Source organism: Mastigoproctus giganteus, chromosome 12 (assembly GCF_048544385.1).
Source record: "Mastigoproctus giganteus isolate SK-2022 chromosome 12, ASM4854438v1, whole genome shotgun sequence".
Classification (NCBI taxonomy): domain Eukaryota; kingdom Metazoa; phylum Arthropoda; class Arachnida; order Uropygi; family Thelyphonidae; genus Mastigoproctus; species Mastigoproctus giganteus.
Window position 1 is genome coordinate 153433036 of NC_143586.1, and position 24858 is coordinate 153457893.

Genomic DNA, 24858 nt, shown 5'->3' on the forward strand with positions numbered 1-24858 from the left:
GTCAGCTCACATTACGTCCTGAAATAGTGACAATTTCTGCTGATCTTGACTATGATGCTTGAGGAACAATCACTGTTTCATTTCATCTTTACTTCTAGCAGATGACAACATCAGCACTCATCTCGTAACACCAATCTTGTTTTCCAATTTCCACACTAGTATAATGAAAGAATAACACCTCTTCACATAACTATTTTTTGTTGTGCTCTAAAAATTGTGCCAATCCTTTTGAAAGGTACAAATCCAATGAGCACTACACAAAGAATTTGACATTTTTGCCTCACTGTTGCAAAGAAGTTAACTTGTAGCTGAATGAAGCAATTACTGAAAATTCAGGTGGCTGATATTTTCAGTAATTGCCTACATCAATCTGTATTCTTTATTCACTAATTTCATTGTGTAGTGTACTGCTGATTGCTTTTTGGAAATTTTCTGACAAATCAATTACTTTGTTCACATGGTTTACTTCTATTCACAGGCCAACAAACTTTTGTGTAGGTTCATATCTCACAGGTGATTTTTTACTTATAGAGTAAACCCTCGCTAATCTGGATCAATTGTAGGAAAGGTTATCTGGATTAAACAATAATCCAGATTAGTGAAGCAAAAGATAGCCTTAAAAGACAAAAAAAACTTAGAACACAAAAAAATGGAAAATTTATTGATATAGGTAGGCTGATGAAAATAAATAAAAAAATATCACTGTAGAGCCTTTATTTTAAAAAAATATAAAAATACAATACATTTATCCATTGATAGATGGATAAATGTATTGTCTTTTTACATTTATCAGGTGACATTGGCATTGCATGCAACTTGATCGTTGGTGTGAATACCACTTAAATACAGCTTCTTTCAGCAAGTTTTTTTTTACTTTTTTAATGTCTGTCTATTTGATACACTGCTTTTATCACTCCCTACATCGAATTTTAAGGCAAATGTCTTTATAGATTCTTTTTGTTTTTTTAATATCTGACACAGCCTGCTTTCCAATACCAAATTCTTCAGCAACTTTTTTTTTAGGAACACCATTTTCAAGTTGTTCTATCATTTGAGCTTGTTAATGATAGTTAGAGTAGCATGTGTTCTTTTTATTCCACTTTTTAATTCTTTAGAACCCATAATTATATAAAATAAGTTGACTTATGTACATATGTATATACATCCATCCAACTCAAAGTCAACAACAATACTGAACAACATGAAAGACAATGTAATGTATGTATGTTCTGTCTGTCTCAGCACAATCAGAGTTACTCATCTGCCTTCCTAAATTCCATGTGTCTTTCAAAGTACTCAGCGGCGAACAGAATTTTTCATATTTCAATCTGGATTATCCAACATCGGATTAATTGTAACCGGATTAGCGAAGGTTTACTGTACATCTATTTTACTTACTTATATTTCTTTTAAATTCTCTCTTTCTCTAGTTTAGCTTTTAATTTCAATTTCAATTTGTTGTTTGTTTCCTCCAGCCTTGAGTTAAGAGTTTATCCATTTGGGATTCATACCCAGACTTTTCCAAAGGATTGACAGAGAAGGGCATACCATTCCATTCAAAAGCTCTCAAACAGTGCTTAAAAAAAAAACATTTAACCCTGCACAGTTAAAGAACCACACAATTATGTGTGGTTCTTTAACTATGCAGAGCAAATACTGACAAGGAGCAAACCCTCACATCAATATTGATTAAGAATTCCTGCAGGTTAGTTCACTGAGTTCAACACAGTTTATTTCAGAATTCCTCCTTCTAAAATGAGTTGAATGGAACTCAGTAATCCCCCCTACGCCCTCATTCTCTCAACAGTGCTTATATCGTTAATCCTGACAGTACATGTTGAGCTCAGTGAACTCCACTCCCTTGACATCCTCATTCTCTCAGCAGTGCTTATACAATAAATAGTTAATCCCGATTGTGGAAACCCACATCATTTCTCTAATTCTAGAATTTTATGTTTTTTATCCTGTTCCAGATTAGCATTCATTTTGCACTTTGGGTATTTGTACTACTGGCAATGGAGATTGAAATGTCTCAGCAGGTTTGTAGATATTTTGTTAGGTACTAGCATTAAAGTCTGTAATACATCATGTACTCTCTTGCTCTCTCTCTCTCTCTCTCTCTCTCTCTCTCTCTCAGTTTTTAATTTCAATTTGAATTTACTGTGTTTCCCAATAACTTTCAGAGACTATAATATCTCAGCAGGTTTGTCAGGTATTTCATTCAGCGCTATTACACAAATTTCATATTTTTGTTCAAAGCAAATGGTATCATTTAATTTGGAGAATATATTTAAAGAATTTATTCAGCTTTCTGACGCTAGCAGCTTTTGATAACAGTGTTATGTTTGGTTTAGTTATCAGCATATTCCACCCCGCCCCCAAACTGTCCTCCCTCAATTTCAGGCTGTAAGGGAATCATATCCATTTTAAAGCTTTCTAGATAAGCTAGTTTCAATGTAATCCGAATTCCACAATCTGTTATTAAATTTATTTTTTAAGTAACTAACTTAAAAATATAGTTTTTATTAAATTTCATGCTTCATAAGTAACTAACAAGGGAGACAATAAAAATAAATAGCTCAGCAAGTTGGCTGAATTTTATGTTCATGGTTTTTCATTCTAGTTATTTCATTTTATTTCATATATTATTTTTGCCCTTCCAATGCATCAGCTAGTGAAAAGACAAACTGGTCTGAGCAAATAGCCATATACTTTCACTGATCGATGTAGTACAGGATAAAAAAAACATACATTTGAAAAAACTGAAACACATTTACTTAGGATTTTTTTTTTTATGGTACACTGCATTGTTGTTCAGCTGGTAATAACTGATACTAATCAGTTTATTCATTTAGATATATTGTAGAACACACCTGTTCACATGCTGCTAATCTCTATTACCCATAGGGGATTTCAGAACAAAAACATGTTCAAAATAGTGTAGACAAGAAAAATAAAAAAATAAAAAATGAAAAAAGTCAATGTTTGGTGTGCTAAGAACAGGCTAAGGAACATGAATCAGAAAACAAAAAAAAAAGTGTGCTACATGCTCGAAATTGTTGGGAAGAACAGTGATCAATGTAAGTATTTTGTTAAGAATGATTAATTTTATTAAAGTCGAATCTCACAGATCTAGCAACCCAGTCTGGAATCAACAAATTTAGTTCTTGTGTTGGCAGCATCCAACTACTGCATTTGAGCTTCCCTACTAGTGGAATTTTCATTTGGTTTATATTAGCATAGTTCATTAAACTTACTGCTTAAAAGGAAAGTGGATCAGTCAAAACACAGTGGGTGGCTCAAAATGCAAACACAACCTGTTTTTGTGGAAGTGTGTGTGTGTGTGTGTGTGTGTGTGTGTGTGTGTGTGTGTGTGTGTGTGTGTGTGTGTGTGTGTGTGTGTGTGAGATTTGGTTTTTAGGAGCATTAGCAACTAAGGCCATATTGCTCCAGGAAATGCGGTGGTTATTCCCTGACCTTTCCGCATCCTCCGTATTTGGTGGTTTTGTGGAAATAGTTGCTGCATGATGTTGTTGGTATGTTGTTTAATGGCACAAGGGCTGTTAAAGCCATATTGTGGCTTATTCTATTTAGTACTGCAGTTGAAATGTTAAAATCTGTTAAATAATCGTGTCTGCTTCAAGAATGCAACAAACTCAGCTAGATTTGCATTGAGTCCACTCAGATGAGATAATGTTAAAGGTTCTTCAAGACATGAAAGAGAAGTGAAAATTGTATTTTGAACATTAATGTAATGGTTACAATTTAGTAGAATATTCTTCACCATAAGTATAGTCTGACCATATGTACAAATAGGCAGGTCTTCCCATGAGCAGATAAATATGGGTTACATGCATGTGCCCAAGAATAGAAGACCGGCAGAATTACTTAACAAGTACAGGTCACTGTTGAACAAAAGCCGAGAATTAGGGTTGAAATTGAAAGTGTCTGCAATTCTGCCCAGACACGATAGGAGGGAGTATATGATGAGAGCCTTGTCGATCAATTCGGCCCTGGAAAGATTGTGCAAGGCTCAAGGGGTAAAATTTTTTTCAGCCTGGACTGTACTTGTTAACAGGAGAGATTGCTTCTACAGGGATGGGATATACTTAAATAGAAAGGGTGCAAGAATATTTGCTGATGCTATCGAGGCAGTGTTAGGTGGGTCGGAAAACTGCTAGCTTGGGGGGAGACAAAGACCAATAGATTGACAGTAGCCACTGGTAGAGGTGAAAGAGATTCTTGCACTGCTTCTATTAGAATGAGCAGAAGCCTGAAAAACAAGATGCATGATATTTCAGAGACTGCTGGGAGCCATTGTGGTACAAGTAAACACATGGGTTGTGTTAGGGTAGCTAAGAATAGAAACAGGTGCAGGTATACTTGCATGTACACCAATGCTAGGAGTTTAGTAAATAAATTTGATGAATTTGAGGTATTGCTCAAAACATCAAAGGCAGATATTGTTGGGATATCACACACGTGGTGTCACACAGATATAAGGGATGCAGAACTGCAATTTGGGGAGTACAACGTCTATAGAAAGGATAGACAGGATAGGAAGGGGGGGGGGGGTTATGCTATTAGTTAAGAAACACATAAAAACCAAGGAAGTGAAGCCAGTCGACATCGCTGGACAGTGCAGTGTTGAGTCAGTTTGGTGTGACATAAGCATTGGGAGATCAAAATTGAGAGTAGGAGTGTGCTATAGGCCTAATGACTCTGATGAGTATAATAAGAAACTGTACAGGGAAATAGAGTGGGCCAGTAAATCAGAGAGTCTTATAATGGGAGATTTTAATTTCCCAGATATTGACTGGAATTTGGGGGCTGGTCACTCACACACTAGCAGGGCTTTTGTGGATTTACTGGATTTCTACATCAGCATGTTCGGGAGGCAACTAGAGGGAGTAATACTCTTGATTTGATTATCAGCAGTGATTCTTCATGCATTAAGAATCTGCAGATAAATGAACCACTAGGTGGCAGTGATCACAGTGTGCTGAAGTGGGATTTACTCAAAGAGGTAACTACCATTAGGGGTAAAGGGTAGGGTTATTGCTTCCGTAAAGGTGACTACGATGGACTGAGACAGTATTTAAATTCTATACAGTGGGACCAACTGATGATGTTACCAACAGCAAATTCAAAATGGGAAGCATTCAAAGAACTTATCTTGGAAGCTACTAGGCTTTACATACCAACTAAGAAATATTGTTCAAGGTTTAGGCCAAAACGGATGTCAGATGAACTAATGAGGCATATGGCAGAGAAGAAAAAATGCATGGGATACTTACAAATTAACACATGACACAGAAGCCTATGATACATACAAGTTGATATGCAACCAAGTTACAAAGGAGGTTAGGCAGGCGAAGGCAGATTACGAGAAATCCTTGGCAAGGGATGCAAAGAAAAACAGCAAAGAGTTCTTTACTTATGTAAACTCTAGAAGGAAGGGGATGAATCAGATTGGTCCACTTGATATTGATGGGTCAAGTGTTGATGATCCTGCTCAGGTAGCTAACAAACTAAATGAATATTTTGTATCGACATTCACACATGAGGAGTTATTCAGCGAGGGGAATGCCAGAGGTATATTCAACTCTAGCAGTAAGCTACAGAATCTTGAAATAACTGGGAGTAAAGTGGAGGAGAAACTGTTGAAGATAAACACAAGAAAGGCACCCGGGGTGGATGGGATCTATCCAGTTATATTAAAGGAGGCAGCAAAGGAAGTAAGCAAATCCTTAGCCATAATTATGAGAGCTTCCTTGGACTCAGGGGAGGTACCCATAGACTGGAGATGTGCAAATGTGACCCCAATTCACAAAGGAGGATCAAATGCTGACACAAGTAATTATAGACCTGTGAGCTTAACTTCTGTTCCAGGAAAATTAATGGAGGCACTGGTTAAAGAAGCACTGCAGGATCATTTAGACAAGACTTCAGTTATAGCTCGGACACAGCATGGTTTTGTTAAGGGGAAATCTTGCCTGACCAATTTGATTGGATACTATGATGCAGTCACAAAAGAACTGGATGCAGGGAATAGCTTTGATATTATATACTTGGATCTTAGAAAGGCTTTTGATACTGTTGCACATGGAAGACTGCTACACAAATTGGAGCAGTGTGACATTGGAGGCAAATTGCTGCTATGGATAAAGGGGTGGTTGAGGGGGAGAAGACAGAGAATGGTAATCAATGGACACTGCTCATCGTGGACTAATGTTATTAGTGGAGTCCCTCAGGGCTCAGTGTTGGGTCCATAATTGTTTTCTGTATTTATAAATGATATTGATGATGGTATATCAAGCTTAATGTACAAGTTTGCAGATGATACAAAGGTTGGCAGGGTTGTCAAGTACACTACTGACACTATGCTGCTGCAACAGGATCTGGAAAGGTTGAGCAGATGGGCTGAGAGGTGGCAAATGAAGTTTAACATTGACAAATGTAAAGTACTACACATGGGAAACAGCAACCCCAGAGCAACGTATCAACTCTGTGGTACTACACTGACAGTGGTAGAGAATGAAAGGGACTTGGGGGCGGTTGTGCAGGCAGATATGAAGTTCTCTGACCAGTGCAGACAGGCTGCAAGAGTAGCTCATGGAGTATTGTCAATGATATACAGGAATTTTTCCAGCAGGATAAGGAGGTGATTATTCCCTTGTATAAGGCAATGTCAGGCCACACCTAGAGTACTGTATACAGGTCTGGAGGCCTCATTTCAAGAAGGATGTAGAGCTGCTGGAACGAGTACAGAGAAGGGCAGAAAGATTAGTGAATGGAACAAAGGGGTGCTCTTACGAAGAAAGGCTTAAGTTTTGCAAATTACAGTGTCTGGAGACTAGGCACCAGCGAGGTGATCTGATAGAGGTGTATAAAGCCTTGAATGGCTTGAGCATGCTCAATGCTGATGGGATTTTTCCTCTAGCTCAGAATAATCACCTGAGAGGGCATAAATTCAAATTGAGGAAAGACAGATGTAGGATAGACGTGCGGAAATTTGCCTTTAGCCAGCGGGTGGTTGGTTGGTGGAACAGACTTCCATCCCTTGTCGTGGAGGTTGATAGCCTAAATAAGTTTAAGGCTCAGCTGGAGAGGTATTTTGAACGAACAGAGGGGTGAAGTGGAAGTGGGTTTTTTTTTTTTTTTGGCTGATGCTGCATAAGCTTGCTTTCTTGCATCAAATGCCTCTACTAATGCTAATGCTAATACGCGTCCTAGCCAGGATCACCTCCTCTTGCCTATTTGATCTCATGCTTGATACCCACAACTGAGGTTCCCGTTTGAATTGCAGCAGCAGTTCTGCAACCACTGTTCTTCACACACATTTTTTATGACTGATTTGTAGTCTGTATAAAGCACTTGGTAGCTAGGAGAGCATGCAGTGGTCGGATGTTTAGTGGCTTGATCTGCATGTTCATTTCCTTTGATGGCTGCATGACCTGGTATCAGACAGAAAGTGACTGATTGGTTAGCAGCACATAACACAATTATCTGTCATCTGATTTGCTTCAAGACAGGGTAGATTGGCTTGGATGAATTTTGTTAATGCTGTTATTGCACTCAGAGTCAGAATAGATCATTGTTTGCTTACAGGACAGATCAGTTACATGATCTACAGCTATCTTTACTGCAAAACATTCGGCAGTATAGACACTGCATTCCTTCGGAAGGAGCACAGAAATAGAAAAGTTAGTAGAAACTGTCACTGCACCTCCTGCTGTACTAGTTTTTGAAAACATTGAGAATTTTTAGCTACATGTGCAGCATGGAGTTTCCTGATGGTGAAATCTGCTGCTTGTTTTTTCCCCCATTGTTGGAAAGAGAGATTACAGACCGGTATATAACTAGTTCATGGAGGTTCATAAGTGTTTGTTTCCTGAAAGATATTATCTATATGTAAGTTCCAGCATTCTATTAGCTGTAGTAGCCTTATTCCAATTGTCTTGTTTTCATTAGGTTTGTTGTCATAAAAGGTAGTCCACTGGAGCTTGAATAAGTATAGCCAGGTAGGATGAAAGAAAGACTCCAAATTTTTGCTACATAGTTGAGTAGCAACATTTTCCTCCAAAGATGGAGTGGAGGTTCATGTGCCTCTATATACAGACTATGTACAGGGGATGTTCTGAATTCCGCTAAAGCAATCCTTAAAGCACTGTGACAGATAGTGTCTATCTGAAGTAGTGCACTTTTCCTGGCCGAGTAATAGATTAGAGCTCTGTAATCCAAGCGAGATCTAATTAAAGTCCAATATAATCGAACCAGAGTGTATTAGTCAGCACCCCACGCTGATGAAGATAGTACTCTGAGGATATTTAATTTTTTTAAGCAAATGGTTCTCAGACATGTAAAGTGCTGTATGAAGTTTAATTTATTGTCCAGGATTAGACCAAGAAATCTGATACTATTGGAAAGAGATATGGTGAGATTTTTAAGTTGTAATTTAGGCTCGGGATGGATCTTACACTTTTTACAGAAATGAATACAGTTTTGATTTTTGTGCTTATAAGCGGTACCCATTGCGAGACATCCACAGTTCTATTTTGTTAATTGAGATTTGAAGCGTGCTTGGAATATCCTGGATTATGTTGTTTATTTTAATTAAAAATAGAGTAGGACTCAAAATAGATCCCTGAGGAATACCTTCCTCCTGTATATGGATTTTAGAAAAAAAGATTTAGATAACGAACCTGGAAGGTTCTGCCCTGGAAAAAGCTTTAAATAAACAAGGGAAGCCATAGATAATGAAATAAAACAATGAAAAACTGAGTCGCTCTAGAAAATTGCTCTAGGAATCACAGTACAAATAGCACAAAAGATCACTTGGTCTCAAGATTTGCTTGGCATCTGGAGCCAATGGTTGGATCATTAGAGACACTCAGCAGTGATACTTCAGTGAAGCAAATGTGCATTTTTTTCCCCCTGGTAGTTTATTAAAGGAGTATAGCTGCCATTCTTTAAGCACAACACTGATTAAAAAAAAAAGAAAAAAAAAAAAAAGAAAAAAAAAAAAAAAACCAAAGCATAGTCTATATTAGCATTCTTTTGATACAGAGTACAATTCATTACTATGTACATATGAGGGCAGTTGTTTGTTGTTTGGTTTTTAGGAGCATTAGCAACTAAGGCCATATTGCTCCGGGATATGCGGGTCATTCCCTGACCTTTCCGCATCCTTCATATTTGGTGGTGACGGGCTCGAACCCCGGTCTAATCAAGAAGCGTGTGCTATGCACTGCTGCTCCTTCCCACCTGGCTACGGAGGCGCCACATATGAGGGCAGACTGAAAAGTTCATATCCTCAGTTCCGGGTGGTGCAAATTAAATCTAGACTCTCCATATAGCTAGTAATTTCTTGTTAGTACGTGCAAAGTATGTGCTACAGAAGAATGCTAAAGATACCATGGACAGCAAGAGTGACCAACGAGAGTGTCCTGCAGAGAACTGGAAAAACCCGGGAATTGCTGAAGGACATAAAGAAAAGAAAAACGACATGTCTTGAACACCTGATGAGGAACAACAAATATGCAATTACATGGCTAATTATTGAGGGAGAATGGAAGGAAAAAGAAAGCCTGGGAGAAGACGTACATCATGGCTTGATAACATTACAAATTGGACAGGACTTTTTTTTTTTTATGAAAACCCCAAACACGAAAGGTATCAAAACCTATAGTACTTAGTACCGTGCATGGGTTGAAGGAGAAGTATGAGGGGAGTGGGATGCCGGAAACTTTGCTCTAGAGACTAAACATGGGTTTCACCACTTCAAGCCTCCAATAAGCAAAGTGGTGGTATTTCATCAGTTGATGAAAGTCATCTACCACCTAGACTGAACACTGAGCAGCTGTTCAGAGCTACCAGAGACAGAGAGACATTTGCTGTGGTGGTCGCCAACCTTTGTTAGAGGGCACACAGAGAAGATGTACAAAGTGACTTTTCTGTGTGGAAACTTAAGAGAGAGAGAGAGAGAGAGAGAAAACAGACAATGAGTGGAAGTTTGCACAGTGAACATCCAATGTCTTTAAAAAGGATGCTTTTAAATGTCATTGTGACTAGCATTTGTGTCACTGGAATCAACACTGAATCCAGTATTCATTTTAAAAACAAGAAACAGACCCAGGAATTTTGCCATAAAACATCTCCATGTCCAAAGAATTCTAAGTCCAAGCATCAGCTGACAAAGAGATGTTCAACTGTTTTTCCACACCAAATTTTGATAAAAGAGACCATAATCAATTTAGTCCAGTACACCGAGACATTGGATATGCTCAAAAGAGAGAAAAAAAAAAAAAAAAAACAAGATTAAAATGACCAAGGCCCGGCAACACGTCAATGTTGTTCAATATGACAACACAATGCTGAACTTATGTAACATTGGTAAGGATTATGTTGCTAAGATTTTAAGTTGTTCTGCATATCCCTATTCCCTATAGCCACGAATCTGCTCAATTCATTTTGATTTTATGTGAATATTAAACCCATTGAAGTGGCTCCATTAGCTTACTGTGGAGATTAAGTAAAGGAATGGTGTTACATTTCAATGCAGTTGTTGAAATAATCAGATTCAATACATTTATTCACCATTTTAACTAAAAGGTTTTAATAAAGATCACCTGATGTCTGATGAGGGTACTATAAGATCAAAACAACTGTAATAGCAGTACCTCAAGTTTTTAATGAATAGCAGCTTCGCCTGCTTAGTGATGTGTTCAATTAAAAACAAATCAGTAATTTTATGTTGAATGACAGATAATATTGCTTCTGAACTGAATTTAAGTCCTAATCCACTGCTATCACTGGAGAGAACGAGGCATCCCTAAAAGAGTAAGACAGAAAAACGTAAGGCAGTGAACATTTATTATTAGACCATGAAAGCCAATTTAGTCAAGTCTATTTATTACTGAGAATCATTGATTCGTTAATTTTTCCATTTGCCACTTATGGATATGAATGATTGAATCTGAAAAAAAGAATTGACAGGAAGAAAAACTGAGGCATTTGAAATGTGGTATTACAGGAGAATACTGCATATTTCTTACTTGGATCGAAGAACAAATGAGTGGGTATTGAATAAAATTGGCAGGCCTAAAATTCTTCTTCACAGTATCAACAAAAGAAAACTCAAGTTTTTTGGTCATATAGTAAGAAGGGAAAACTTATGCAACTTGTCAGGATCTTGTACATTGTTGGGAGGTAGGTGATTGGCTTATATTTCTCCAGGTTTCTTGTATCTTCGTCTTTAGGCTTCAGATATGTGATTCCTTGGGCGAGAAACTTCGGGATTGTCTCTAGGTGCCTTATCATTCGGGTGAACTGCTCTGTCAGGTGCTTGCGTGTGTGCAAGTGAGCTTCTTGTACCAATAGTTGTGGACATTATCTATTCCTGGAGTTCGCCAGTTGTGAGAGTTCTTGATCATCTGTTTTACTTCTTCTTCCCAAATCTCCCACCCTCTCATTTCTTGTACGTCCTTGGTTTTCTTGCGTTCTAGTTCTTGGCTGTTATGTCTCACTTCCCTGCTCCATGTTTCCCCAGAACTCCTCAATCGTCTTCTGCTTAGGTGGTTCGTTCCCTTCTTTCCCATCTTCTCTGAGCCTCCTGTAGAAGCCTCTTTGGTCCTCATCGAGGATTCGGTTGTTTATTTTCCTCTGGGAGCTCTCTTTGCATCAGTGTAGTCTTGCTGAGTGCAAGGAGATTTTGCTTCAATGTGTCCAAGTACTCTCCTATTCTCTGATTTTTTGTCTCATGTTTTCTGTGGACACTGTCTCTCGAGGATGCTCTTCACTTTTCCAATTAATTTCTTACTCCTATTGCCCCGTTTATTTTATTATTATTATTATAATTTTAATGAGTGAACTACTGAAAAGTCAGAAAAACTTATATGGGAATTTCTAAAACCTTTTCATAACCATACTTAAATTTGTCAAATGCTTTACTCTTTGGACAAAAAGGATGTCAAATTATCAAAAACTAATGATCATAACAATTATATTTACTTTAAAAATCCTGCAGTGTTCATTCTTGAAGCCTGCTGGTGCAGGAACATAAAAATAGGGTAAAAATCCATGAATATGACATAAAATACTATTTCCTTCAGCTGTGACACCATACATCCTCATTACTGGACCTGGATCTATTGTAGAACTAGGCATTCCTGGAAGATGGTTAGTTACATAGTAATCAACATCCAACTGTTGAAAGATAAGTGAATCTCTAGAAGGAGAGAGTGGAGGAGGAGTTGGCCTAGACCATTTGATACTAGTAGATAAACTTTCTGGTCCTTCACCTAACAAATTATAAAACAGTTCTTAAATTAAAAATGTTTTTAATATATTTCAACAGGAATATTTACTTTTTTTTAAAAATATTTCAACAGAAAGTCAAATTTTCTTCCTTTTATAATTATATAAATCTAACCAAATCAGATACTTAATTTATAAATACAAAGTAATCCACAGGTACCTTCACAACATTGTAAAGCCCTGCAACTTCAATATACCAGTCATGGCTTTCCATCAGTCATTCCAATTGCATGATTGCTGCATGAATTGTGTGGACACACCGGGAAGTTACTTTTGATTGTTTGTTTGTTTGTTATTTGGTTTTTAGGAGCATTAGCAACTAAGGCCATATTGCTCCGGAGATATGCGGTGGTCATTCCCTGACCTTTCCGCATCCTCCGTATTTGATGGTCATGGGCTTGAACCCTGGTCTAATCAAGAACCGTGTGCTACGCACTGCTGCTCCTGCCCACCTGGCTATGGAAGCGCCAGTTACTTTTGAATAAACCAAGGTTGGTTTACTCATAGACAGGATCATTATCTTTTTGCAATATTAGTCTCATTTTCCAACTCATTTTCCACACCACATATGTTCATGAAAATCAAGGAAACTTACCCCTTAAAAACTACAAAACCTTGTGTTTACTGTGTTAATTTTATTTACAATAACAGCTTGTGATTGCTCAAAACCTGGATTGGATTGCTTAAATGTAGTGTAAATCTAGTGGTCTTCCGAATCGAATCTTTTTTTTTTTATAATGTCCAATTCCAATGACAAGTCTTTCTGATGGCATTTCACTTTTTTCACATTTTTGGAAGTAGCTGACTCACCTGATTTCTCTGGGGAGTGACAAATCCTCTTCACAGGCAGTAAATGCCAGAGGATTGACATCTTATAAAAATATAAAGAAATAGCTAAAGTATATAGTGATTAGATTTACACTACATTTCTGTCAAGAGTTCTGGCAGTTAATGTACAAATTGCTCAATATAACAACACCACCACCATGAATATACTATAGATGTAGTATATTTGTTCACATAAGCAAACCATTCAGTACACCCAATCATTCAAAAAACACACACACAGCTATTAGGTGACAGTAGCCTGAGCAAACCACACTGCGGTTTGTTTCCTATAGTTCAGATCTTCTATAAGTCTTTCAAGGTCAATTCCAATTTGGGATAAGCTGTGGATTGATCCCAATGCCCTGGCTGATATAAACCTATTGGCCATCTTCAGTCTGTTGGCATTCATCCTCAAGGATTTCATGCCTCTTAAGGCAGATGGCAGGATGTGCCACTCACATATCTGCCAGAAGCATGGTGGTGATATCACGCCAGTCATCATCTTTATTGTCATAATCAACTGTTTCGAGGCAATGATGTCTGGCAGTAGTTCAAGCTGCGTGGTCCTTAACTGATAGCTGAGATGGTGTTTATTGTTGGCATTTTCAATCACATATATTCTCCTAATGTGGCAGGGATGGTTGACTTCCACAATTCAGCACCATACAATATGGCCGAACACGCTGTGGTTCTTACATATTGTGTGGTTGTTGCAGTTTGTTTCACATGCAAGAGATGTTGTTTGGTTGTCCAAAGTAGATAGTTCATTCTCTTTACAAGCAAATCAATATGTGACATGAACATAAGTTTAGTGTCAAATATTATTCCCTAATCTCTATGGGTTAGGCATCTCAGTTGGGATCACAATTGGAATAGGCATCCCAGTTAGTTTTGGATGTATAAGTGTAGGTGATTTTTTCAGAGTATGATAAACTAAAAACAATCATTCAGATGTAAAGTGCACATAAACAATATATAAATCAAAATTGACTATAAATCAAAACTAAATCGAAAAACGGCACTGCTTAGCAATGTTACTAAGCAGCATGCAATTAAAGGCAACCCCCCTATCAGTAAATGATTCCTAAAGAAGTTTTATAAAGAATGCTTCAATAAACTTCAGCTAATTGTAACTCCAGAGAGCAGATGCCCCTTTCACATACCACCAAGTAGGAGGATGTATAAAGTGCATATTTTTGCAATATGCAAGAAATGGTGCACATGACCATTTCATTTTACAGCCATGAGCACAAAACTTGTGCCCATCAAACAGTAACAAAAAATTAACTTAGAGATGTAAATTTAAATAAATGGACATGAAAAAATAACTTTTGGAACAAATAAATAGATAGCTTTCAAAGTTTCTCCTTATCATAAATTATAAACACTCCACATTTCCAGTTTGGCTGGAAATTCAGCCATTTTCTCATTAGTTATAGTATTAGAAGTCAATTTTTAATAGCAAAATCAAAGAGCACACCTTTGAAGGCATGCACTATGAATTACAATTGATTAGAAAATCAGACTGACTAGCATTAAAAGTAATTTCAATGGGCCTCTTGGTCACCCAAACACCAGCTGATGGGTAAAAGTCCATACAAGGCATTCAGAACCCCAACAGTGCTATTCCCCCAGGGGAAACAAACAGAGCACTACAGCAACTAGAACACTAAACCATGCTATAATTGAGATAAGTGTATTTCTGAAATGAATTAGGAAGATTATGAGTATCCCCTGCATACATACTACTTGGACTCGCTTAACTCACAGCTGGAAGAGTAGAAACAGCAAAATTATATGCCAGCTGATCTGGAAGCCTCCCAGAACATGACAGATTCAAGTGTGGTGAACTAATCAACAGAAATGCCTGTAAAAATGATTTTCAAGCTGTAACCCTGAAAACAATATTAGATCTCATCAACACATTGCTGTTGATAACTTCATTGTTTGGTCCCACTTCTTAGAATTTAAGAAATGTCTGAGACCACTGTATGAAAGCAAAAGCCCTTCCATGGAAAGGAGGTGTCAGGGCTCTGCTCTGGACCGTGACTTCTGTTCCAGGGAAAATAATGGAGTCACTGGTTAGAGAAATAATGCAGGATCATGTAGACAGGAATGCAGTTATACTGCAGTTACACCATGAATTTATTTAGGGGCAATCTTGTCTGACCATGTTAATTAGATATCATGACACAGTAACAAAGCCGACCGGGCTAGCCGGGTGGGTAAAGTGCCTGCCTGGCAACTCAAAGGTTGCGGGTTCGAATCCCGCCTCAGGCTTGGATCAAAGTACTGCAAAAACCTTGGGAGGTGCATTATGGCCACAGAAGCCGATGCACCAACAACTACAAAAAAAAAAAAAAAAAAAAAAAAAAACCAGTAAAAAGGAAATGGATGCAAAAAAAAATAATTTTGACATCATATACTTAGATTTCAGAAAAGCTTTTGATACTGTAGCACATAAAATACTGCTATACAAATTAGGGCAGTGTAGCATTAAGGGCAAGTTTCTGCTATGGATAAAGGGATAGATGAGTGGGAGAAGACAGAGTGGTTATCAATGGGTACTGCTCTTCTTCAATTAATGTTATTAGCGGAGTCCCCCAAGATTCAGTGCTAAGCCCATAACCATTTTCTATATTTTTTAGTGATACTGATGAAGGCATATCAGGTTTAATGTCTAAGTCTGCAGATTATATGAAAGTCGGCAAGGTAGTTAATCACAGTAATCAGGGTATGCTACTGCAACAAGACCTAGGCAAATTAGGCAGATGGGCTGAGAAGTGGCAATTGAAGTTTAATATTGACAAATGCAAGGTACTTCATATGGGGGAACAGTAAACCCAGATTAATATACCAGCTGTATGGTACCACACTCAGGCTAGTGGTGAAAAAGATTCGTGGGGAAGGAGTAATTAAGCAGTCAAAGATGAAGCTCTCTGAGCAATGCTGACAGGCTGTCAGGACAACTCATGGGAGTTTTTTCAATGATATACAGAAATTTTTCCAGTAGGAATAAAGAAGTGATGATATCATTGTATAAAGCAATTGGTAGGACACATCTTGAGTAATACACACAGGTCTGCACCCAAAACAGGTGCAGAGAAAAGCAACAAACTGGCATCAAAGAGTGACATGAGTAACTAGACCTATTAGCTTGCCTTCTGTTCCATGGAAAATAATGAAGTCACTGGTTAAAGAAATAAGGCAGGATCATCTTGACAGGAATGCCGTTATCCATACTGCAGTCACAGCATGGATTTGTTATGGGGCAGATTTGTCTAACCAATCTAATTAGATACCAAGACACAATAACAAAGGAACTGGATGCAAAAAATTATTTTTACATCATACACTGAGGTGACTATATGAGTCATCTTAACAAGATAGGGCCTTCAACACAGCCAATTATATGGGTTCAGCCGTAGCTGAACATGCCTGGGAAACTGGACATGGCATTACAGTTAAAGAAGTTGTGATCGTGGACAGAGCACATGGCTTTGGAACTGGAAATGGCTAGAGAGTTTAAGGATATGTTCGTCCGGACGCTATAGTCTTAATAGGTATAAGGGTTGTCGCATTCATCCACTCTTTGAGGCCCTTATCCTAAGGAGAGACAAACAGTTTAGAGTGGTTCGTTCCATTTCCAGTTCCAACACACGAGAAGTGGACCATGTGCCGGTGCCATAGTTCTAGTTCGTGTCGTGGACCTGCTGGAGCGTATGTGTACATATATAGATTGTCAGATAACCTGCAACCATTATTGCTGATGAAGATGGCCGCTGCTGCCAAAAGCTTCTGTTTTAGTGGTTTTTAGTGATTTTAAACATGTTTTTAGCACTTTTAATTTTATATTTTATTGCATTTTATTCTTGTTATATACCATTTTTTTATGTATATTTTAGTGCATTTGCATCATTTATACACAGCCAATTATAGATTAGCAAATTTGCAATAGCGGCATCATTTAAGTTACATCTCATATTGTAAATATACCTTCACGATGAGTTGCCATGACATTGCACTACTTCGAATAAGTAACGCTTCACCCGAAGGAGAAGACTGTTGTTACTTATTCTCAGTGGACACCACCACCCAGACGGCACTGTTTCGAAATATGGTATGGGATAAAGTTCTCGGTTATCCTCATACTATCCCTATTAGACTTAGAAAAGAGATAAAGTTGTAGGAAGGTGATAGTATGAGAGGTAGAGGAAGGAAATGCCGTAGAAGGAAGAAAGGGACAGTTGCTCCTTCAACTCACACTCAAAGCTCATATATTCCTTGAATAGGCAACGCTTCCCCAGTAGAGAAGACTGTTGTTACCTATTCGAGGAAACTCAGCTCCTTCGATTCACACACAAAGCTCATATATTCCTCGAATAGGCAACGTTTCCCCAGTAGAGAAGATTGTTGTTACCTATTCGAGGAAACTCAGTGGCCATCAGGCCCTCCAGACGGCACCGTTTCAGGGCTATTTTGTATTTGTGTGGGATAATAACTCGACTATTCAGTTGTCCCTATTAGACTTAGAAAAGCAAAAAGGTAGAGGGAAAGTAATAGTAGGAGTGGAAGAAGAAAAGAAACGGTGTAGAAGAATGAAAGGGACAGTAACTCCTTCAACTCACACCACTCAAAAACTCTTCGAATAAGCAACGCTTCCCCAGTGGAGAAGGCTGTTGTTACCTATTCTTGGAAACTCCAGACATCATCAGGCTCCCCTGGTGCCGTTTCAGGGCTATTTGGCCCTTCTTCGGTGGATGGGTAGGTACCCGAGTGATGTAATGATGACAAAACAGTTGTGAAGTATATCTCCACAATATGAGAGATGCCTGATGGTGTGTGACATAAGTTAAGACTAATGCATTAAGGGCTTATGCCTCAAGCTGCGAAAGAGTTAGACTATGTATATTTTAGTGCATTTGCATAATTTATACACAGATAATTATAGATTAGCAAATTTGCAATAGCAGCATCGTTTAAGTTACGTCTCATATTGTGAATACCTTCACGGCAAGTTGCCATAACATTGCACTACTTCGAATAAGTAACCTACCCACCGAAGAAGGCCCAAATAGCCCTGAAACGGTACCGTCTGGGTGGTGGTATCCACTGAGAATAAGTAACAACAGCCTTCTCCTTCAGGTGAAGCATTACTTATTCGAAGTAGTGTAATGTCATGGCAACTCATCGTAAAGGTATTCACAATATGAGATGTAATTTAAACGATGCCGCTATTGCAAATTTGCTAATCTATAATTGGCTGTGTATAAATGATGCAAATGCACTAAAATATACACAGTCTAACTCTTTCGCAGCTTGAGGCATAAGCCCTTAATGCATTAGATACCATTTTTTTAAATTTTATTATTATTTTAATATACAGTTTATACAGTCAGTACGTGTATTTTTGTTATTTGTATAATAAAGGCATTTTATCAATTTGAGTCAGCATTTTAGTAGTATCATAGATGAATAATAGAGTTTCTGACTTCAGAGGCCTCTTCAATGAATTACCAGGAAAGACTTCAGTTTTGTTAACTGCAGTATTTGGAGACTAAGCACTTGCAAAGTGATCTGATTGAGGTGTTTAAGACGAATGGACTGAGTAAGCTTAATGCCGACGGACTCCTTCCTTTTGCTCAGCCTGAATACATGAGGGGACATAAATTCAAACTAAAGAAGGTTTGCTACTACAACTACTACTAATAATAATAATAACATCCACATCCACACAAACGTCTTGCAAAAGATTTTTAATAATAGATTTCCCGCAATTTTTTGAAAGCATTTTCCATATGTTCATCAGTAAGAGGAGTGCAAATGAATCCCAAAGCTGACGCAAGAACAACGCAAATGAGTTATAACTTGCAGGCTGCGTTGGTTTTTATTTTGTGTTGCCTACTTTGCTCACTGCAAAATAGCTGTTAGAAATTTTAATTAATTTCTATTTGTTCATTAGAATATAGTTACACTTTTAAACCTGGCACTAAACAAAAATCTTCCAATTAATAACATGAACACTTCATTTGGTATTACTGTGACATAATTACAAATACTCATAACAATATCTCAGAAACATACTTATTTGTTCATTAGAATGAATATATTTGTTCATTAGAATACGGTTACACATCGAAACCTGGCACTAAAACAAAAACTGTCTAATCAATAATATGCACATTTTAATTTTGTATCATTGTGATACATAACGATTCATAACAATATCTCAGAAACATACCTATATATACTTCTGACTCTGCTGCTTCAGAATGAATTTCTTGTTCTACCTCATACAAGTAAGCAAGCTCTTCTTCAAAACCAGAGGGTTCATCTTCATTACTATGTTTAAAATGTTTACTGTTACCTTGGCTAGACTGGAATTTTCCTGAATATTTTCTTTTTGAATTCATAATAAAAATATTCTGAAAATGAAAAAAAAAAAAAAAAAAAAAAAATATATATATATATATATATATAACCAGATATCTAATTTAACATCCAAATTTAAATATTGCAATAATTTCTGTTTTTGTTTTTAAAATTTATCCTATCATAATACTGGCAATATTTTAAAATTACATTATTGGATATTATTTTATTATTTAATTATAATTAACCATCCTGTTACCATTTTCAAAAAAAGTTACACGTAAGTTAACTGTGTAGGAATTGTAGGGTTTATTTTGTACTCAGAACTGATTTAATCATTAGGCTGTTTTCTTGAAAAGAAATCATAGTATCCAGACAAAAAAAAAGGGTGGGGAGAATCAGTAATAAAATGGGAGAGTTGCTTTGCGATCAAAATTATATAGAGCAGATCCTGCTATAATGCACAACATTCATTCCGAAGTGAGTAGTAGTAATGTATGCTATAGCATACATATTTTCATGCAACAGTCAGGGATAGGTTCTATAAAAGCTATAAACTGTCATTACCTCATTTTCAACATTATATATTATGCTATTATTTGAAAATAACATTAAAACTTTTAGTTTTAATAACTTTTTATATTATTAAATAAAAATTTATTGAAATTAAACATACATGAGCAATATTGTTTCATTATTGATTATTTTTTTCAAATGGAGGAAAACCCTCCTCTACTTGGGTTGTTTTTCTGAAGAATGAAATGTAAGGTCAGTTGCCTAGTTTGCTTTTCAGCTTCTTTTAATATCCAGTTCTGTCAGAAACACTTTTTTGCCAAAAATTTAAAATTTCCAATTTTATTTCAATATTTAATGCTTTGAAATGCCATCCCCACCAAGCACTTTTTTTTTTTTTGCATTTTTTAAGACACTGTAAATTTTTTATTCACTTTGTCTACAGTGCAGAAACACAAATCAGTAATGTGTGTGTTTAAGAACTGTACAAAAATTTTTACATTCAAAATATATAACAAATCAAAATGTAACACCCTGCCAACTTCCACAAACTTATAGACATTAATCTTCTTTCACTTGCACCCTAAAATTGCTGCATTTGGATATCAGATTACCTGTAAGGAGACCTGACTGAAGTTGTTTTAGGCTTTAAACAGTAAATTAAATGCAGATTGCATCCTAACTGTTGCTTAAATGACACACATAAGGGGACAAATTTAAATTGAAAAAAAAAAAGGATGGTTGTACAATAATGACAGATTAGTGAAAATTCACTTTCAGGTAGAGAGAGTGACTACTTGTGAAACAAACTTCCATCTGGTGTCATAGAGGAGAGCAGCTTGAATAAATTTAAATTTAGGGAGAATTAGGCAAATTATTGGAGGCGATGGAGATGAGGTGGGCAGGTTTTTTTTTTTTTTTTTTTTTGATGATGTATAAGCTTGTTTCCATGCATCATTTGCCACTACTAATACTAAATTATTTGCACATTTCACACAACAGCAAAAAAATTTTTTTCTGGTCAAATTTGACCTAGCATTACCAGTTAAGGGCTAAGGATGTACACGTTTTCTAATACCTAATGAATATTGGTGAGAACTACAATTTTTAACAGAATTGTTTACATTTTATCCATCACATCCATACAAATTTCAAAAAAAAGGAAAAACTTAAGTTTCTTTCATACGAATACACCATTTTAATTTGTGTTAACATATAGAAATTTAAGATGCAGTACACAAATACAACTGGTCCAGTTTTGACCAGTTGTACCAGTAATCGACAACAGAACTCTCTATCAGATACAGCATACTGAAACACTTACAGGACACTAAAGCACTTAACAACAGCTATAAGCAGAGATAATACTGATAAATAGATGCACATTTACTTGCTTATACAACAATGCTAGGAGTACAGTAAATAAATCTGATGTGTTTGAAGTACTAATTAAGTCCTGAAATACTGATGTTATAGGTATAACAAAAACATGGTGTCACTAATATTGAAGATGGAAATTTTGAATATGCTGATCACAATGTAGACAGGAAGAGGGTAGGGATAATCCTTTTGGTTAAGAAGCATAAACACTCTAAACCAGTACCATCAGTACAGAGGTTGTCAGCATAATACTGAATCAGTCTGTTGTAACAAACACTGGGAAAACATAAAGTCTGTTACCGGCCAAATGATTGTGGTGTTGGGTATAATGAACAAATATACAAACAAATAGTGGACCAGCAAATCAGAATGTTTCATCATGGGGGGGGGGTAAATTTTAGCCTCCTAGATATTGATTGGAACTTGTCGATTATCAGTGCTCATGGTAACAAGCATTACTCAATTTGTTAGAAGACTTTCTACCAACACGTTACAGAGGCAACAAGGGAAAGCAATGTTCTTGATCTGGTTATCAACACTGATTCATCACGTTAAGGAACTTTTAGGTGGCATTAATCATTGCATAATGATATGGGATTTAATCAAAGAAATAACTATAGTCAAGGATAAAGGAAAGGGATTTTGTTTTCAAAAATATGATTATAACAGCCTCAGACATTTTTACTCTTTTCAGTGGCTCAAACTGATGTTAAATGGCAAATGGGAAGTGTTTAGAGAGGTAAGCTTAGAGGCCACTAAGGCTTTTATAGCAATTAATCATTCAAGATTTAGACCAAAATGGGTTGTCAGATGAACTGATGAGTTCAGTAACAGGGAAAAAAAATACATGAGATGATTATTAATTGTCAAGAGATACAGTCGTAGAATAAGTACAAGCTAGTGTGTAAACAAGTTAGTCAGAGCACTAGGCAGGCTATGGAACATTATGAAAAATCCTTGACTAAGAATGAAAAGAAAAGAAAAGAAAAAAGGAATTCTTTACACCTGTTACCAATACAAGGAAAGGGATGAATCAGTTAATCCACTGGACATAAATGGTATGATTATTAATGATTATGTAACAAATTGCTGATAAACTGAATAAATATTCTTCATCTACATTCACATGAGGTCTTTTGGGATGAGGTTAGCAGAAGTCCATCAAAAACTGATTGAGTTAAATAATTTTATAATAACAGAAAGAAAGGATGAAGAGAAACTGCTGCAGCTAAAAGCAAACAAAGCACCCAGCCAATGGAATCTATCCAATTATATTAAGAAAAGCTGCAAATGAGGCAGTTAAACCTTGATCATAATAATGAGAACGTCCTTAAATTCAAGAGAAGTAAGTGCAGATAGGAAATGAGCAAATGTAGCCCTTATTCACATGGGCAAATCAAAAGGGTGAAGTGGGCATCTATGAGGTAACTGTCAGAATGCTAGTTTGTCCTCTATGCAGAGAAAATTATATTCAATAAAAGACCTCTAAAATAAAATAATAGACCTCTATTAAGAGAAAATAATAAAGTCAGTAGTTAAAGAAGTAATGCAAGGTCATCTTGATAGGAAAGGAACCATATGACAATCACCACATAAATTTGATAAAAACAGATTTTACCTGATCAATCTGATTAACTACTATGAAATCACTATAAAACAACTGGATACAAAGAATAATTCTGACATCATCTACTTGGATTTAAGTAAAGCCTTTCATACTGTACCACATACAAAATTGTTGCATAAAATGGAGCAATATAGCATTAGGGTGGAAAGTTACTTTGGATAAAGGGATGGTTAAGTAGTAAGAAAGGGCAATTATAAACAGCCACTGATCTTCGTGGACTAATGTAATATGTGGAACTCCAAAGGGGTTAATGTTGGATCTCTTACTGTTTTTAATATTAATTAATGATACTGATATATTTCCAGTTTGACATCTAGGTTTTCTGGTGATAAAAGATGGGCAAAGTGGTAACTAATAGTCCTAACCATTGCCATTATCCCGCTGTATAAGGCAATGGTTAGATTACATCTGCAATATTGTGTATGGGTTTGGAAACCTCATTTCAATGACATATCTGTTGGAAAGAGGAAAGAGATGAGCAACAAAATTAGTTGGGGCACAAAACAATATTCTTAACAAGAAAGACTGGAGTTCCATAAATTGCAGTCTCTCAAAACTAGGCATCTATTAAGTAAATTAATTGGCATATACTAAATACTAACGGCATCCTTTCTCTAAGTGAAACACTCATAGGGGCATAAATATAAATTTATATGTAGAAGGCTAGTGGCTAGGGCCACATTTAATTGTGGCCCTAAGCTATAACATGTATGAGGCCCTTTCCTCTTACAGTTCACCTGTCACAATATTAAAAAAAGATTTTTTAAGATAAGAGCAAGACCCCTTGTAATGCAAGGCCCTAAGCTGCAGCTTGTTTGGCTTACATGTAAATCCGGCCATGCTTGTGACAGAACAGAACAGATATGAAGAAATTTGTATTCAGCCAAAGAATAATCAATTGTTGGAATAAATTCCAACAAGTAATGTGAAAGGTTCGGCCAAATTATTGGAAGGAATGTGCAACTGAGTTTATTTATTTTTATCGCGTTTTAGCCGATTTCTCGCAAAAGGCCTTATTCGTAATTAATTATTCCCACTATATGAATACCCAATAAGTAAACGAACTGATCAGAACTTTATCATTATTATCATTATTATACATCCATCCCAATCATTTAAAATCTTCAAAAAACAGGTCTTACCTAATAACGATGTCGCTATGTTTATTATGATTATATAACTTAAGATGCAAACAGCACGTTAAACGGAGTTTGTATCTTCACTTATCTGCATTCTGTAGATTTTTGTGATTCTGCTCGCGGTTAGTGAGTTCTGTTATGAGGTAAATTAAAACTAATAATATATTCTTTTCGTAACTACGATCAAACCATTCATCCCACACAGTAAACAACCCGCCAAATATTAAAACTCTGCAAGTGCCATCTACGCAGTGTGTGTGATCAATATATTTTCATATTTACTTTTTATATTTCAAAATACTCTTACAGGTTCACACGATCTTTTCCGGTCCGTTATTATTACGCGCATCAGCGGTCTAAGACCACACTAAGCCATAAATACTATATTTGTGAACTGCAAGTTTTGTCTAGTCGATTTTCTAGGAGAAAAACCGTGTTACTGGGATAAAAAAAAAACCATATAACCATTGCCTGAGACAACAAAAAAACTATCATCATAGAGTCAACTTATATGTCCATAAATTGTAGTAGTAGTAATAGTAGTAGAGGCATGTGATGCAAGAAAACAAGCTTAGGTAGGATCACCCAAAAAAAAAAAAAAAAACATTTCACACATCCATTCTTTCTAAAAGTTTGTCCAGTTCCACCTTGAATTTGTTAAAGCTACCAACTTGCACAACA

The 24858-nt window shown here is 36.5% G+C and overlaps 1 protein-coding gene across 1 annotated transcript in view; it reads right to left on the bottom strand.

Moving 5' to 3' along the window:
• Nucleotides 1-19559, bottom strand: part of PolD1 (DNA polymerase delta 1, catalytic subunit) — a 154424-nt gene extending 134865 nt beyond the window's left edge. The window contains exons 1-2 of the mRNA XM_090386737.1: nucleotides 19388-19559; nucleotides 12013-12302 (exon numbers count right to left, since the gene is read on the bottom strand). Of these exons, the coding sequence (XP_090242863.1) occupies nucleotides 12013-12302; nucleotides 19388-19559 (462 nt within the window). The remainder of the gene's footprint in view (nucleotides 1-12012; nucleotides 12303-19387) is intronic.
• Between the last annotated feature and the right edge of the window lie 5299 nt (nucleotides 19560-24858).